The sequence below is a fragment of the Diplotaxodon limnothrissa genome, linkage group LG23 (assembly GCF_057381915.1).
Source record: "Diplotaxodon limnothrissa isolate DT_005_m linkage group LG23, D_limnothrissa_male_GT1.1, whole genome shotgun sequence".
Classification (NCBI taxonomy): Eukaryota; Metazoa; Chordata; class Actinopteri; order Cichliformes; family Cichlidae; genus Diplotaxodon; species Diplotaxodon limnothrissa.
Genome location: NC_140617.1, coordinates 49,935,383 through 49,951,998, shown reverse-complemented (window position 1 = coordinate 49,951,998; position 16,616 = coordinate 49,935,383). Strand labels below are relative to the sequence as shown.

General features: G+C 40.9%; 1 protein-coding gene across 1 annotated transcript; it reads right to left on the bottom strand.

The window, feature by feature from the left end:
* LOC146609026 (uncharacterized) lies at window positions 1–9,981 on the bottom strand. The gene is made up of 6 exons (XM_085349012.1): window positions 7,591–9,981; window positions 2,879–2,988; window positions 2,664–2,789; window positions 2,472–2,578; window positions 243–424; window positions 1–153 (listed from the first exon to the last, which is right to left on the bottom strand). Exons 1-6 carry the CDS (start codon window positions 9,979–9,981, stop codon window positions 1–3), a joined length of 3,069 nt encoding a protein of 1,022 aa, XP_085205138.1.
* Window positions 9,982–16,616: the final 6,635 nt, after the last annotated feature.

Here is a 16,616-nt window from a genome sequence, read left to right as displayed (position 1 = left end):
TCATTTTGCAACATGCAAATAGGCAAACTCAATCTCCCTCTCAGCAGGACAGGTGCCGGTGAACTCCTCTCTCTGGTAGGCACGGTTCAAATACCGCCACACGCAGGTCATCTCCCGAGGAATCTCAAAGCCACGATATTTCTTTGCTACAACCTGAGAAAAAAGGCATAGAAAATAACCAACAATGGGTCCTTCTGATCGAGCTCATGTAAACGTTCTAGCAACCTGAATAAGCTGCAGACCTTTAGAATGTGGAGTTTGGGCAGCAGGTTGCAGTCAGCCAAGGTGAGCTCTGGCCCATCTAGGAAGCTCCTAGTTGACTCTGGCACATCTCCTAAGACATCAGCATCAATCTCTGCAGACAGGGGAGTCCTTAGGAAGTCATCAAGGCGCTGAAGAGACTTCAACAAAGCTTTCTGTAAGGCTACAAAGTCAGAGGGAGAGAAGTTCAAGTTCAAGTTCAAGTTCAAGGTTCTTTATTTGTCACATGCATAGTTATACAAGTATAACACACAGTGAAATGTAGCCTGACACGCTCCTCGACATGTGCAAAAAAAAAATTGGGGGGGGGTGTAGAGGAAAAACATTATATATATATACATATAGTATGTACATTGGGTGAATGTGCAGTAGTTGCAGCAAGCAGGTGAATTCTGTACATTAATATGAATAGACATCTGACTATTTTACAGGACAGACAATGTAAACATATTTAAAATTAAAGGAATTTGAAATGTACATTGTGCCTTGGTTTAGTGTCTGGAAGAGTCCTGACTCAGTCAATTATAGATGATGTGAGAGGGCGGGTGTGTGTGTTTAGGGCACGGATGGCTTGGGGATAGAAGCTCCTCTTGAGTCTCTCTGTCCTTGCCCGGAAGATGCGGAACCTTCTACCAGATTGCAGAAGTTGGAACAGTTTGTTGCCAGGATGGGACGGGTCCTTCAGTATCTGCGCTGCTCTAGTCCGGCATTTCCTGGTGTAGGTGTCCTGAAGCGGGGGGAGAGCAATCCTGCAGCAGCGTTCTGCTGTACGGATCACTCTCTGGAGAGCTTTTTGGTCCTTCACACAGCTGTTCCCAAACCACGATGTCATGTTCTGTGTGAGGATGCTCTCCACAGCGCCTGTATAGAAAATCCTGAGGATCTTTGGAGAGACCCTGAACTTCCTCAGTTGTCGTAGGTGATACAGGCGCTGCCTAGCCTTTTTGGTCTGGACCTGAATGTGGGCAGCCCATGTCAGGTCTGAGGATGACATGGGGATGAGGATGACATGACATCCTGTCAATCACACGCTGATGTGATTGACAGGATGAACTATCTGAACAAACACTGATGTTTTCCACAACAACCAGCTCCTTATTTACACACCAGTATTCACCATTTCCAAAAGACTTTTAATAAAATGCAAATATTTGCAGGTTTGTTTGGGTTTTTTTGCAAATCATTTATAGTTTAAACATATTGAATACTGTTTTTCAAAAAATACATGATTACTTTAAGGGTCTTTGAGGGTCACCTGAGCTACCCTCCCAACAATATGCTTTATCACAAAGGAGAGTTTTAAGTCTTAAGCTCATCTTAAAAGGGCGTCTGTCTCCTGAATCCAAACTGGGAGCTGATTCCACAAAACAGCCTCTGCCTCCCATTCTACTCTTAAATATCCTGAGAAGCACAAGTGAGTCAACAATCTGAGAGCTTTCTGTTCAGGTGATACCATGAGCTCTGTCACCTGAGATTGAGCCTGATTATTCAAGAAGAAAAAGAGTAAGTTATGGTGAGGGTTTCCCCACAGAGGTACGGCATGGGAAAACAGCTTTAGTTTAAATAGTTTCAATTTTCCAATATAAAACGAGGAAAAGTCTGCGTATTCCATCTTCTATAGTTTAATATAGTTTAACATCTGTATAACACTGCATGGCCATGACCAATGTTCCCTCACACAAACTCCCTGAGCGTCCCTTGGACCACTGTGAGCAACAGCAGACGTGTGCACTGTGGTCACGCCAGCATCCAGTCCATCCAAGTCACATGTTTATTAAAGTAATCAAATTACAGCATTTATGTTAGACGACTTTTAATGAACTGCTTTAGCCCACTTACAATGAAAACTTAAAAAAATCTTGTTCCTGACCTGTAGCATGTTAACACTGTTGGAAGGAAAAATAACTTCAACTCCAACTTTCTTCTTTTTTTTTATATAAAGCTCTGACTTGTATTCTGAGTCTGTGGTCTGGGAGAGAGTCTGTAACTCTGTCTGTAAAATACAGTAAACAATGACCAATGTTGGGCAGTTAATTATATAGTTACTTCTTCAAAAAAGTAACTGAGTTATGCAAACAAAGCTTTTTGCAGCTGTTTACCTAAAAATGCAGCCAAGGCGTTTTTTTATGCTGCAGTCACAAACAAACCACACACACACCTTACTAACTTTCTTGAATACATGTTTCCAACCTAACTGTGTCCCTTCTTACCATCTGTTGTGTCTTTTCTTGAGTTTTTGATGTACGCTGAGAATTTGGCAAAGATGTCGATGCCAGCTGTGTTAGCTTCTGGATGTTTGGGAGCCAGTCTGGGATATCTGGAGACAAAATGGAGAAATTTGAAATTAACCTCAACACGGCTTCCCATCGCAAACACATGTCTTTCAATGTGTGCTTGCATACCGGGGTGGAGTCAGTTTCTCCTCCAAGAATTCTTCTATCTTGTTGACATCAACCTTGACTTCACCATTAAAGGTCACAAAAGGAGGGTTGGTTCCTGGAGCAAGGTTGTGGAGGTCAGCCGGCTTCCTGATAACCCAAAAGTCAGGCGCATGTGGTCACTCTCATGTGTATCATAGTCACTGTATGAATACGTGTATGCGTCTGCACCATGTTACCGCTTGAGGTCGACTGTGGTGACATTAAAAATGACTCCTTTTAGCCACAGGATCATAAAGAGTCTCTGAGAGAAAGGACAGTTTCCGATGCTCTGTCCATCACTTCCTGCCTACACACACAAAGACCAGTCATCACGTGTCCTGCAGGTGATCTATGGATAAAAACTGTAGTGCTTCACTTATGAACAGCAGAACAAATGGGTGGATGAAGGAAATAAAGAAATAAAACCCCAAAAGAACGATACGGTGTAAGTGTAGATCTTACATCTCTTTTCTCATATTATAATTAATTTGACTGAATAAATCTGGACTCTGTGTTTAACAGAGATGTACAGGAGAATATCATCTGCATGATAATTCCTGTTTCTCTCCCATGTGAATACACAAGCACATCAGCTATCTGTTGAAGTTCAGGTGAATCTAACACAACTAAAATGTGTCTGTGTCCTATTATTAGCTGAATTGGGATAAATATCTCAGTATGGTCACTGTTAGAGATCCAATACTGGAAAGAAATTCTAAAAAAATGATCTCGCAGAGGAGTAATGTAAAGAGTAACGTGATCAATAACTTTTAGAAGCAACGTGCTTCATCTTTGCGCTATGAGTGTTGTGTAAAACAGTTTTCCTGTGAGTAAAGAATTCATACTGAATGTTGCTGCAACAGCTCTGAGCTCTCAGTAACAAACAGGAGGATAATCAGCTTACCCAGCGAGACTGCTGAGATTAACATAGCACACCAGCACTATTCAGACTATTTCATTCTGTACTCTTTTACAAACAAAAGCAGAAACTGTGTTTCAGCATAAGTTGAAAGTAAAATGCTTATTTTAAGATTTTCATGATCGTGCTGTTTTAAAGAAATCCTCAGATGTGAGGATTTACAGCTTTTCTAGACCACAGAGAAGGAAACCTGAACTTCTACATAATATTTGTATCTACCTCCATCTGTGCTGCCCACAGGGCCCGTGACAAAGGAAGGCTTTGTTTGAACAAGCTTGTTACGTGGACGCGGCCGACGCTCGGGTATTTGTGCTAAATCTCTCAGGTAATGAAAGTTATTCTCAGGATGCTGTTGAACCAGAGCACAGAGCACACAATGGTCACAGAAGTGCAAGCTTCATGTACTTTGAATCTTTTTCAAATCTCATTTAAAATTACATGCATTAAGTAATGTGGGTTACCATGGCGATGGATTAGAACAGCACTGTCTTAATGGGATGAGATAAGCAGATCAAGATTAGCTTTTTCACTTGCTGTTTGTCTGTCACGGTCCTGGGGTGGTGCTCCAGTTTGGTCACTCTTGTTGTTCATTTTTGCAGATTGTTGATGTTCACTGTGAGAGAGCTCAGCTCTTGTTCAGTTTGTTTTTCCTGTCCAGTGTCTGACACCCAACTGTGGCTGTGGTTCTGCCACATTAATAATAACAGTGACTCTTACAGGCAGCCGTTTAAGTTTATTGCTCTATTCCAGGAAGCAAGCTTAGCTAACAAGTTTGTGTGAGAGAACCAGCTGACAGACATCTGTGCTTATTCATACATTTCTGCCAAACTCACATTTTACATTTTTACAAAAATTCCAATTAGATATTAGTTTTCTATTTTGTGTGCAGTGATCAGCAGTCATGGATTAATCATCCCTGAGTTCAGTTGCTTCCAGGCACTTTATATAGTAAGATAACAACCCTACAATGAAGCAGCAAGCTCAGAATACGTAGTCTCCATCCTTCTAACTCTCGTGATGCTAGGTTCTCGGGTTAAAATGTGTTCACAGATTGAGGTTGTAAATCATGATATCAAAGAACATTTTGAAGGCTTCTGTGTCTGAAATTCAGAGTCTGAACATGGAAATCCACTGAAATTCATCTAAATCAGATTCCACTTGCATGGCATGGATGGGTCACAAATTCAGACCAGATTCAGTTTGGCTCTGGTTATTTCCCAGCTCATCCTGTCTAGATCGGGCCAGTGTGACAGCAAACATGGATGCTGGGACGTGGAGGAGAAGGGAGATGAGCTGGTAGCTGACAGCTGAGCTACTGGGCAACACTGGCCTGAACAGGCAACTGTGTGAACAAACACTGTGAATACTGAAACAGTGTGTGCAATGTGCTGGGCCAAGACCAGGCTCGACCTCCCAAAACTATATTGAAATATTTAACCTCTGTAAAAGGCACTTCTTACAGCACATTTACTGATAAAACGAAAGACTTGGAAAGTCCCCCTGCATTTGTTTTCAGGGAACTATGAGCACTAGCAGTCACACGCACCGTCTGTCAGTGAAGGCTGAATATTAGAAGAGATTAGAAATGGGAAACATTTAAGCACTTTTCTCTATATTTATTACAGATTTTTATCCAGTACAACCAGAAATAATCTTATTCTATATATAGAAAAATTACATTCTCTCAGTGTTACTGAATAATTATTCAAAGAGTTTTTATTTAATTCAGCATGTTGTGTTAAAGTGGAGTCACTGCTCTTCCTATGGTGAAATGTGGTGGAGCTCCACCGGTCATGGCTCTCTTTGCGTCCTCACACAAAGTTGAGCTTATTGAACTAATTCAGCTGCTCTGGAACAGGAAACTCTCAGCGTCTCAGTTTAAAGTCAGAGTTTGATTAACATACTGATGAAGCTGCTACAGCCTCAAAGTTTCAGGCACCAGTGACACTACATGTGGGTAACAAGTTATAGACACCAGTGACATCTCCACACACTTTACTGAGCAGGTATCACCTGAGCTGCTGTCACAGCCTTCGTGGGCTCTATAACCCTCTCTGCTGCACTGCAAACATCGGTTCTATACATTGTGTGTGTCTGCCGTCTGTCACTGCCAGTGTTGTGTTTGTTTGTGCTCAGCTCTCAGCCTCTTTTCTTTGTATCTGCTTCCTCTTGGTTTGATGAGAGAACACAGCATTGCGTTTCACTTCTATGGTGCTGACTGTCAGATCTATGTCCCTCTGCAGAACAAAGGCTCATGTTCCACACAGCCATTACTTCAGTGTCTCAATTAAGGCTTGGATGTCTCTTAACTTTTTAAAATTCAGTGATAAAGAGACTGAGGTGATGGTGTTTGGTAGCCCCACTGAGACCCCCAATGTGTATTTAGATACCTTGACCCAATATGTTAAGCCAGCTGTCACAAACCTGGGGGTCAAAGTGGACTGTGATCTGAAGTCATTTACCGAGGGTGCAAAATGCTGCAGCTCGTCTGAAGTTTGAGCACATTTCCTCTATTTTAGCTTCATTTCACTGGCTGCCCATTTCTTTCAGGATTCATTTCTAAAATTATTTTATTTGCTTTTAAAGCTCTCCATGGCCTCGCCCCATCCTATCTCTCTGAGCTGCTACAGCCTTATACACCCACCCGCTCTCTCAGGTCAGCTGATCAGCTGCCCCTGATTGTGCTTTTGCTGTAGCAGATCCAGTGTTGGTTTATTTTATTTTATTTTATTTTATTTTATTTAGTTAATTCTACGTTGTTTTATGTTGTTGGGTTTTTTAAAAAAATATAAGGCTGTTTTAAGTCAAATCTTTATGTATTATGTGTTTATTTTATTCTATTGTTATTAACTTATTTACTGCACAGCACTTTGATCGTGTGCTGGCTATTTTAAAATGCTTTATAAATAAACTTGGATTGGGGTAGACAAATTGACTGTATTTTTGGAAGTACATGAAATATCAATAAATTACACTGACAGTGAATCAGTATGTTTAATGCTAAAGTAGAATGCCATGGAAAAATCAGGATCCTTTTTGTACCACATAAAAAGACTGTAAAAACACATCTAAGCATAAATTCTACTTAATACGACAAATGCATTTATAACATATGTGGCAGTGAAATATTAACAATAAAGGTCGTTTAGTCTCTGTGTAGATTTATTTGTTATTAACTGATATTTTTGTGTAATTAAGGAAGTTTTCACTAACAATGGTGTAACATGGAAAATTATTAAAAGCTATAATTGTGCTAATTTCACTGATGGCTTAGTATCTTATAAAATTGGTTACCAAAAACATAATAAGAACAAATAAGAAGATAAATGCATATTCTTTATGACTGAGGTATTTACCGTCGCAGATTCTGGGACTCTTACAAAGAATGTGGTATTTTTCACTTTTTTTTGCACAAGTATTTAGAAGCATCGAATATTTTACAATAATTAAAAAAAAACAATCAAATAATTTATTTTTATAACGTAGGTCTCATATTTATCAAAATTATTTTCTAAGTCAGGACAGCTTGAAGTTTTTTTCGTCACATTTTATGGAGCCAATACTCTGATCTTGATGTTCAGGAAGTCGTCTTCAGGTTTGTATCAGGTTCAAACACAGACGGAGGCCTGATGGCGAGTGGGATGGAAAAAGTCTTTGATATATGAAGCTAACATTTCATAACGTTTTATCAGTCTTTATTAGTTTTATCTGTGTTTCTTGTTCCTAATTCTTTTGTGTATTCATATCATATTTCCTTTCATTTTCAGATTTTCTCTTGTACTAATGTCCTCCCTGTTCTCACAAGAACTTTATATTTCTCTGCTTATTTTCTGTGCACTTTCACTTTGCTGTATCATGAGCTTCTCCATAGAGACTAATTCATTATTCATTATGACAAAATGCTCTTTGTAAATTCCCACTATGATAATAGTAATAACTATCCGTCTGGCATTCATCACAGGCCAAAGGAACCATGGAAGAGTTGATTACCTTGACATACAGGGAGATTTCATAGGGTTGGTTCTCCAGTGTTTTACTGTCCACCACAGGACTGTCCGCTCTCCTGTCGGAGGTCACCTTGATCTCTTCCCTCGTCTCTGCAGTCATCGCCTCCCGCTGAGGGACATATGAGCAACCATGTTCCAGCAGCACCACTCTCTTTTTCTTCACCTGCTCGTCTTTCTTTTTGGGCAGCGATTCATCTTTGATAACTGACTTCAGCTCATTTATCCAATCCGCCTTCCTCGGTGAACTGATCTTTTCTGCTGACGTTTCTTTATCCACCCATTCTTTCCTTCCCCACTCATTCTCCCAGAACTCTTTTTTGATGTGCCTCAGCTCTTTACTCCAGTCCTTCCTTTCAGCAGCAGTCGTCTCTTCTTCTGGCTGATCTGTTTTAATCCAGTCTCTATCTTTTCTCCTGGGTGACAGCACTTTTACTTTCCCCAGTTCGTCTTTCCTAAGACCTTGTGGCTCAGGACACAAGAACCCATTCTCCATTGTTTGCTTCAGTGTTTTAATGCTCTCATTTAGATCTGCCTCTGCCTCACTGTTGTGCACTTTTAGCTTTACGTCCTGTGTCTCCATGTCCTCTTTACCCAGTATGGCCTCGTCTCCTGGCAGCACTTGGTGATCTTCATCTTTTATCTTGTCTGTGGCATCATCAGAACCGCTCATAATGGTGAAAGGATGTACTTCTTCTGATTTTTCACTGGGCTTCTCCTCCATCGTTTCAGTCTCATCATCAAGAACGGTGACTGGCTCTTCTGCCATCTCCACTTCTCCTTCCATTGACTCTTCTACTGCTCCTCCTCCAGTCTCAAATTCTACAAGCATCTCTGTCTGTGGATGTTCTTTTGTGTTGTTTCTCCAAATTGTGTCTGCTTCTTTCAGGAGCTGCAAAGGATGCTCTTGTAAAGCACTTCCTTCTGTTGTGGATTCATTTTTCTCAGATTTGTCCTCTCCTTCTGTCCCGTCGAGCTTCACCTCGATGCCTTTCTCATATAGAGAAGCTTCCTCCACCTGGTCCTTTGTGTCTGTATGTACCTCTTCTCCAGTCTGGCCCACTGGTTCTGGAGGAACTGTTATAGCTTGTATTTCAAGCTTAGCAGCTTTTTCTTCTTGCATTTCTAGATCATTTCTTGCTCTGTGCTCTTCTTGGCCCATTAACTCTCCAGCAACATTATTGGCTATCGTTTCCTCCATTTCTGAACTCTTTCCTCCCCCGTCCATCTCTGCCAAGTTGTTAATTTGCTCTTCTGCTTGCTCCTTCTGGGTGACGTCTTCAGTCCTTTTAGCTTTAGTGTCTCCATCTGACTGTGGCTGTTCTTCAGAGGTTAGGGCCGTCAGCTCTGGTTCTTGTGCCGTTTGATTGGTTCCTGCTCTCACGGGGATCTCAGAGCCATGATTTACACACTCCTGGACTCCCTGGCATTGCCATGTAAGATTATCAATAACAACCTCCTGTTTTATGGATTCTGAGGGATCTTCTCCATCATTGTTTTTTATTTCATTTTGACTCTCATTATCTAATTGGTAGGTTTGATTGGCCACCTCTTCAGCTGTAACACTTCTATCGACTGGTGTGTGATCAGTGCCCAGAGCTGAAGCTTGGATGCTGGCCTGTTCATTTATTCCAGAAGAAAAAGGAGCCACTTCTATGTTCAGATTAACCTCTGTTATGTTGCCAGCAGTGGGCAAAGTAGCAGTTTCTGTTTCGCCTCGGTCACCAGTACATGTGTTGGAACCGATTCTTGACTCCCACACAGAAGTACCTCCGTCCTGAAGACAGGACACGTGATCGTCGGTGCCTTCGTCCATGTTTTCCTGCCTTACATCTGTTCCTGCGCTTGCTGTTTCTCCCCCTTGTTTGTTTTCTTCACTTTCCTCCTCTTTTTCATCATCTCCATTGCTGTTTAATATTTGCCGTTTCCCTGGTTCAACCACAACCAATAGAGGGGAAAGAGAGAGATTTTCAGCCATCTTTGTATCTTCAGATTCTTTGTCTGTTGTCAGTGTGGTGGTTATTTCTTGATGTCCATCTCCCGCTCCCATTTCTCCATTCACCTCTTCTTCCAGTACTTCACATTCATCCTCCCCCTCTCCTATTTCTCCATCTGATAACAGGGTCACATGTGTAATCTCTCCTTTCTGCCAATCATTGTCTTCTTTACTTTCAGCTTCAGTTTGTTCTGCTTCAGCAACCATCAAAACATCTTCCCCAACCTCCTCTGCCAGTTCCACCTCATCATCATCATCATCTTCTTCCTCGGCGTCGTCTTTGATTCTGTGGGTATCCAGGTCTGAAAACATACCTTGTGGGCTGTGGGCAACGGCTCCATTTGGCAGGTCTGGACTTTGGCTACAACTTAATTGAGCCATTAGGAAAATAACACAACTTATTTAGAAAGAAATGATAGTGTCCAAGTTTGCAGGATGAATGTGCAGCTTTATAACATGTAAAATTAGTGAAAATGATCCGGCGTTCTAGAAGAGTTCAAAGATGGGTATGAAGAGTAAAACTTACACTCCCAGTTTTAAGCTTGAATCCCAGAGGAAATCAAAGCGCTGATAGAAAACAAATGAATACAGTCTCACAGGATTTCTGACGAGTCCAGATTCTAAAAAGTAAAGATGGATGGTTACCAAAGTTTGACATCTGTAACAGCTCTAGGAGTGACACGAGGTTCCAAAGTTCCAAAGTAAAGCAAGAAGAAAAATCCAGATTTCCCCTGTAAGATGGTTATGGGGCTCTCTCATCAGTACTGTGCCTCAGGCACCGCTCCACGTCAATAAGTACGTTTCGCCTCCTCGCTTTCTTCTCTCTCTCTCTCACTAAGGGATTAAACCAAGGCTGATCCCACATGATCACAAGCTTAAACTCTGCCACCCAGAGGCCAGCACCATTTGATCTGGAGTTTCTTAACACATTCAACCACACATCACAGCTACATCTACGAAACCTACCCTCCAGTAGATAGACAAAGCCATATATACAACATCTAGTGAACTTCAGTTTTATTTGTACAGTGCAGGTTCACCAGAACTATTTTATTGAAGCACTCTCAGCCCAGTTTACTACATGAACGTGTTTAAATGCTGTCTTCATTTTGTCATACTAGCAGTCATTTAGTATCTTTAATAGATGATATTAAGATATGAAAGAAACTTGAATAAGTCCAGACGCTTTTCTTTCCAAGCTCCTTAGACTACGACGACCTGGATGACTGAGAAGCTTCACAGACACGTGAAACAGAAAAATGTTTTTGTTTTAATTCAGCTGAAACCAATAAAAGAAAAAGTGTGTTGTTTTTGAGTAAGAAGGTTAGAGAAGGAAGAGCCTACAGACCCTTTCCAAAAAATATGAATATCATGGAAAAGTTCATTTATTTCCTTAATTCCATTCAAAACGTTAAACTTTCATATATTATAGATTCAGGGTTTCAAGTACTTAGTTGTTTATTTAATTACATAATTTGGGCTTCCAGCTCATAAAAAACTCAAAAACAGGATTTCAAAAAATGAGAATACTGTCAAGACCAGAGGCGGAGCCAGACATTTGAAACACCCGGGGCTTAGCCCTAAAGGGTAGTATGCATGTGGGATTTTTTTTTTTTTTTTTTGGGGGGGGGGGGGGGGTAAGAAATGACTGAAAGATTAATTGGCTCTGTTTTGAGTTTTGTTCAAAAAAGAATGACTTCATAGAGGGAAAAATGTATATCATATGCAGGACACCTTAAACTAGTTTTTTAATTAAGCAGCGAGGCAGAACACAGTCGGGGCTGTATCAAGACACGAGGACTAATCCCCAATTCAACCAGACCCAGAACTGATCCAGAATTAAAACAGGACTACAACAGTTCAAAATCAGGACTACTGAGGACTTAACCAAGACAGAACCAGAAAGCTAGATGATAGTAGCACTAAAAATCATCATAGACCTGCACTACACTTATTTTTTAAATTCTACCAAAGAACTCTGTTTAGATTGAGAAAAGTTTATATAAGTATTTAGCCTTGTTGTGCAAACAAGCCTGCAGAACTTAATAAATATAGAATTTGAAAAATAGCAAACCTAAAAAGAAACACGAGATACATGAGTACCTATGATACGGTGATACTTTTGGTAAACAACCATTTGACTAACATATGAGTCTCACCTGCTCTTGTTCATCTGTTCTGTCCTCATTCTCCATCTCCCTCTCTGTTCCTCTCTCTCTCTTTGTGCTGACAATCATCAAATATACAGTTGAAACCAGATATTTACACACTCTTCAGATCAAAACACAAACACTTTTTTAATTGTAACATCAAATCAGACTAAATGCTTATTTTTTTTTAGATTGATAAATAAATTATTTATCAATGTGTCGGTGAAGGTTTTCAGTCAACCAGGTCATCGTAGTCAAAGGAGCTTGCAAAGAAAAGCGTCTGGACTTCTTTAAGTTGCTTGAAGACGTTTCACCTCTCATCCGAGAAGCTTCTTCAGTTCTAAGGTCAAATGGTGGAGAGTCCCAGATATAAACCTAGTGGGAGTTTCCCCCCACAGAGGGACAAAAGGACCCCCTGATGATCCTCTAATCGCCTGAGCCAAGGTGTGAAACTGGGTGTGGGTCACAATCAGCCAGCGTTTCGGGTGAGTTCATTGTGAAACCTGGCCCCACCTTATCATGCGAATTCCTGAGATCAGATGGCCCAGGATGTGAGTGGGCGTTAAGGCGTCTGGGAAGGATCTCAAAACTGGATTATAGATGGCAGAGAGTTGGTGTCGTAAACCCCGCCTCTGTTCAAAGATGGTCGCTCACAGTGCACATAGATGGCTTCCCATATGGAAAAGATATATATAAATCTTATAAAGTTTGTATCTGTCTTGTGTGAAACTTGTATGAAAAGCATATAAGTGTGAAAACAGATATAAGATCCCTTGAAAAATTATATAATGAAACTTGTATGTTTTGGATACTTACTAAAACAATGTATGAAAGTAATGTGAGAGTGGCCACTTTCATGAATAATCACATATAAGTTTTTACTATTTCTTTTCTGTATGGGTTCTTTCACTCCTCTTTCAAACCATCTGTCCTCTCTGTCCAAAATGTGAACGTTGGCATCCTCAAAGAGTGACCTTTGACCTTAAGATGCAGATGGACAGCTGAGTCTTGTCCTGTGGAGGTGGCTCTTCTGTGTTGTGCCATGCGCTTGTGAAGTGGCTGTTTGGTCTCTCCGATGTAGAGGTCTGGGCATTCCTCGCTGCACTGTACAGCATACACCACATTGTTAAGTCTGCTTTTCTTTGCAAGCTCCTTTGACTATTACTTATCAATAACATATTTGTTTGGCACCAAATTGTATTCAAACTGAGCCACACTTATGGAGCTCCACAGTTCTGTTCCTGGTGTTTTGGTTGACATCTCTTGATGTTCCCATGTCACAGAAACAGGCTCTGTGTTTTGCCTTATATGCATCCACAGCTGTGCCACCAGTTTACTCACATGGACTCTACGAACCAATCAGAAGCTTCTTCAGCTCAGAATGGAATCGTCTGGAGTTTCTTATTAATTAACAATAAACTTAGTGTACATGTACTCCTACATTTGATGAAAGTGATAAAAAATAGGAAGCTCTGTCTCTCTTTATTCTGACATTTAACTAATTCAAAAGATATTTCAATATTTATCTAAAACAAAAGGTTACTCTAAATTGATGTTGTACAGTAAAAAAAATGTTCTTGTGTTTTCCATAAAGTGTAAATATCTGGTTTCAACTGTGAATATACTGCTGTGTATTGAAGTTCCTCTTGTTTTGCATAGGAATATACTGAACAACATACAAAGCATAATATATAAAATACTACCAGAGTTTTTTCTTTGAAAGAAGCCCCTTATGTCCATTCTTGTATATCAGTGCATTACTGAAACCGATTTATTTAGCTGTGGAGGGAAACAACTGAAAATATGAAATAAACACACATGTAAGCTAAGACTCTCTAAAGAAACAGCATTGTTGTTGTTCGGCTTTTCATTTCGCCATTTGTTGATTCACTTGAAGAGCAATAACGTAATATTGGTCAAGTGATCAGTTTGATATCAATCTTTCGTGATGCACCGTCATATTTACATTATTTGTACGGTGCGAATGATTTTCTTTGGTACCTGGTCAAACTTAAGCTCTCCTTAGTATGGCTGGCTCCGTTTCTCCAACAGCGCACTCACAGGCGGCAGCTGCCCCGCCCCCTCGCTCAGTCGTTTAGTGCCTGAGCTCGGATCATACCAATATCAGGGGGGATTCACGCACAGTCGTAAATTCCCACAGTGTGCACTATTTGCTTCGACTATTGTGTGTACTTTTTGTTTTATACAGTTGTCAGCCAGACATCTAACTATGAAAAAATTACACCCCAAAAGACCCCGGGCCTCTGACAAAACAACCCGGGCTTAAGCCCAGTAAGCCACCCCCACGCTCCGCCCCTGGTCAAGACATCACTGTTTAGTTCTCAGTTTTTGCAGGAAAAAAGAAAGAAATTAGGATTACAACAAATCAATCAAAATGTGGTACTTTCAAAATGATACGTCAATCTTCAATACTTGGTTGGGAAACACTTTGCCTTAATCGCTGCTTCAATGCGCCGTGGCATTGAGGCAATCAGCCTGTGGCTGTCGGCAAAGTTATGTGACATCAGTGATGTTTGTACTAACTTGGTTTTAAAGCCTTTACTTTCAAATATACGCCGTTCAATAGTCGACCTTAATCTTACAGAGATTGTGATGATTTTGTGGATAATTAAAGTCAGTCATATATCCACAAACACAACAAGCTGAAAGTCAGTGATGCTGCTCGGTTTGCAGTCCTGAACATCGCGGCACAAGCAGGATCCACTGCACTGTTAATGTTAGCTATGTTACATTGCTGCCTCTGTTCAGTGGTGTCGAGCCAAACGGACTTTAACGTGTGTTTGAACGAGCTGACGGTTCACTCGTTAAGCTGAAAGAAAGATGCTTTAATCACAGCAGTCACACATGTGTCCACTGCACCATCTGGAACTCTTCTTGTTTACACTCGTAATAACACAAACACTAAATCCTCCTGTTTGTAGCAGTGTGTACACCTGAGACTGCCACCTGTCTGTCTGTCCTGCACTCTCTCTCTGTTTCTTTCTCTCTGATTGTGGAATAAAAGTATGAACATGTGTTTATAAGTCACACTTGTGTTTGAATCCTGCAGCTTATCACACAATTGATTTCCATGTGTGACGACTGCAAGTGTCCAGAGTGAGGACAGACTGAGGGACCCACTGCTGTACATCATCTGTGAGGCTTTGCAGCCCTGATGATCCACCAGGACAAACTCAGCAGTGTGTGAGGAAGAGGAGGAGGAAGAGCCAGCAGCAGCTGACAGATGGAGAGAATAGACAGACTGTTCCCTGTTTGTGAAGGACTGCTAGGAAAGTTTAACATAACTGTCTGTGCTGAATCAGTCTTATTAGGTAATGTTCAAATAATGTGATCATCCCAGTGTTTTCAGTGTGGGAGAAAGTACTCAGAGTACTCAGGGCCTTCAGGTTACACACTATGAAAGGCAGCAACAAGTTTAATGTTCAGAAACCTAAAGTCTGTATCAGCAGCAGAATGGAGCTAAAATAAATGTTGGTTTCAGTTCTATGAAGCTTTGAGTATTTTGGATCAGTAGCTGCTGTGTTTGTTGCATCATATTGCTGTAACTGTTTATATGCTTTATATATTCTGAGCTAAGTTGATCTATAGTGTTACATCATATTCTATAAGGATGTTATGTGTTTGTAGACTTTCTGCCCAGTTTGACCCATTTAGCAGAAGTCAGCCTGTTTGAGGCTCTGATATCTATTCTGTGTGACTTAAAGCAGTTATGACATGGTCTGATTATTACGGAGCCCCGCAAGGGACATGGGAGGAAAAAAAATTACAATGAACTTTTGCGAGATCTCTGTGCCGGGAGAGCGGTGTTCCTCCCGGCTGTAGTAGGACCTCCTGTTAGCTTCGAGATGGTGGGTGTCAGATCTACGAAAACGTCGGAGCACTTTTGCAAATATGTGATGTCTTGTAAACCGAGCAGATATTTGACGTTTACACAGCTACATTCACGCCTCAAAATATCTTAAAAGTGTATTTTGTGACCCAGAAAGAGTAATATTACAACTGAGTAGCTGCCGCCATTGTTTGAATTCAACTTTTGTGAGATCCCGAGTTACCTTTGTGAGATCTTGCAAAAGTTTTGCGAGATCCCGAGTTTGTTTTGCGAGATCTCGCAAAAGTTCATCTTAATTTTTTTTCCTCCCATGTCCCTTGCGGGGCTCTGTATAAAAGTTTATTTTGTGACCCAGAAAGAGTAATATTACAACTAAGTAGCTACAACTAAGTAACTAATCTTAAATGACTGTTCAGTACAGAAATGAAGCCCAACAATTTTACTAGTGATGTGCGGATCGATCCTGAAATATCGATTCCTCCGATACCAGTCATTTATGTTCTAGAATCGATTCTCACATTAAAATATCGATATTTTAGTAATTTAGAGTCAATTTGTAGTTTATCATTAACAGGAACACAGTGGAAAGAAACTATAACATTCGGATTGACTACATTCAAAGGAACTACTTCCTCTTCCGCCTTTCATAGTCATGTATGAAATACGGCTGTATAAATGTCTCGCAGCCCTTTGGCGTGCGCACTCACAACAATGGCTGAGCGTAATCGGAGTCATGTGCGGACGTATATTACCTCCACAAACAGCTGAGACGTGGTTTGCGATACATGTGGCAAAAAAGTGCTCCAAGAGTGAGGTGTTGTGGCCATACTAGGGAGACGTTCAAAAGGGCTGTTGGGGGGGGGGGGGGGGGGGGGTTTAAATACATTTTACAGTGTTTATTTATTGGATAAAATACGTTAAATGTCACTGTTATTATTGGCCAGCCCGGAAACAGCGGGGTGTCCAAATTCAGAGGCTGCTTCCACCTGAGGACCCGTCATTGTTGGAGACTGGAA

Bases quoted from the DNA above. Each gene is read 5' to 3' on its own strand.
- LOC146609026 (XM_085349012.1), bottom strand. From the start codon at position 9,981: ATGGCTCAATTAAGTTGTAGCCAAAGTCCAGACCTGCCAAATGGAGCC. The intron at 2,989-7,590 runs GTAATCAACTCT...TTGTGTGTGTAG, and splicing joins AAATCTCCCTGTATGTCAAG to GCAGGAAGTGATGGACAGAG. The intron at 2,579-2,663 runs GTATGCAAGCAC...TTTTGTCTCCAG, and splicing joins GAGAAACTGACTCCACCCCG to ATATCCCAGACTGGCTCCCA.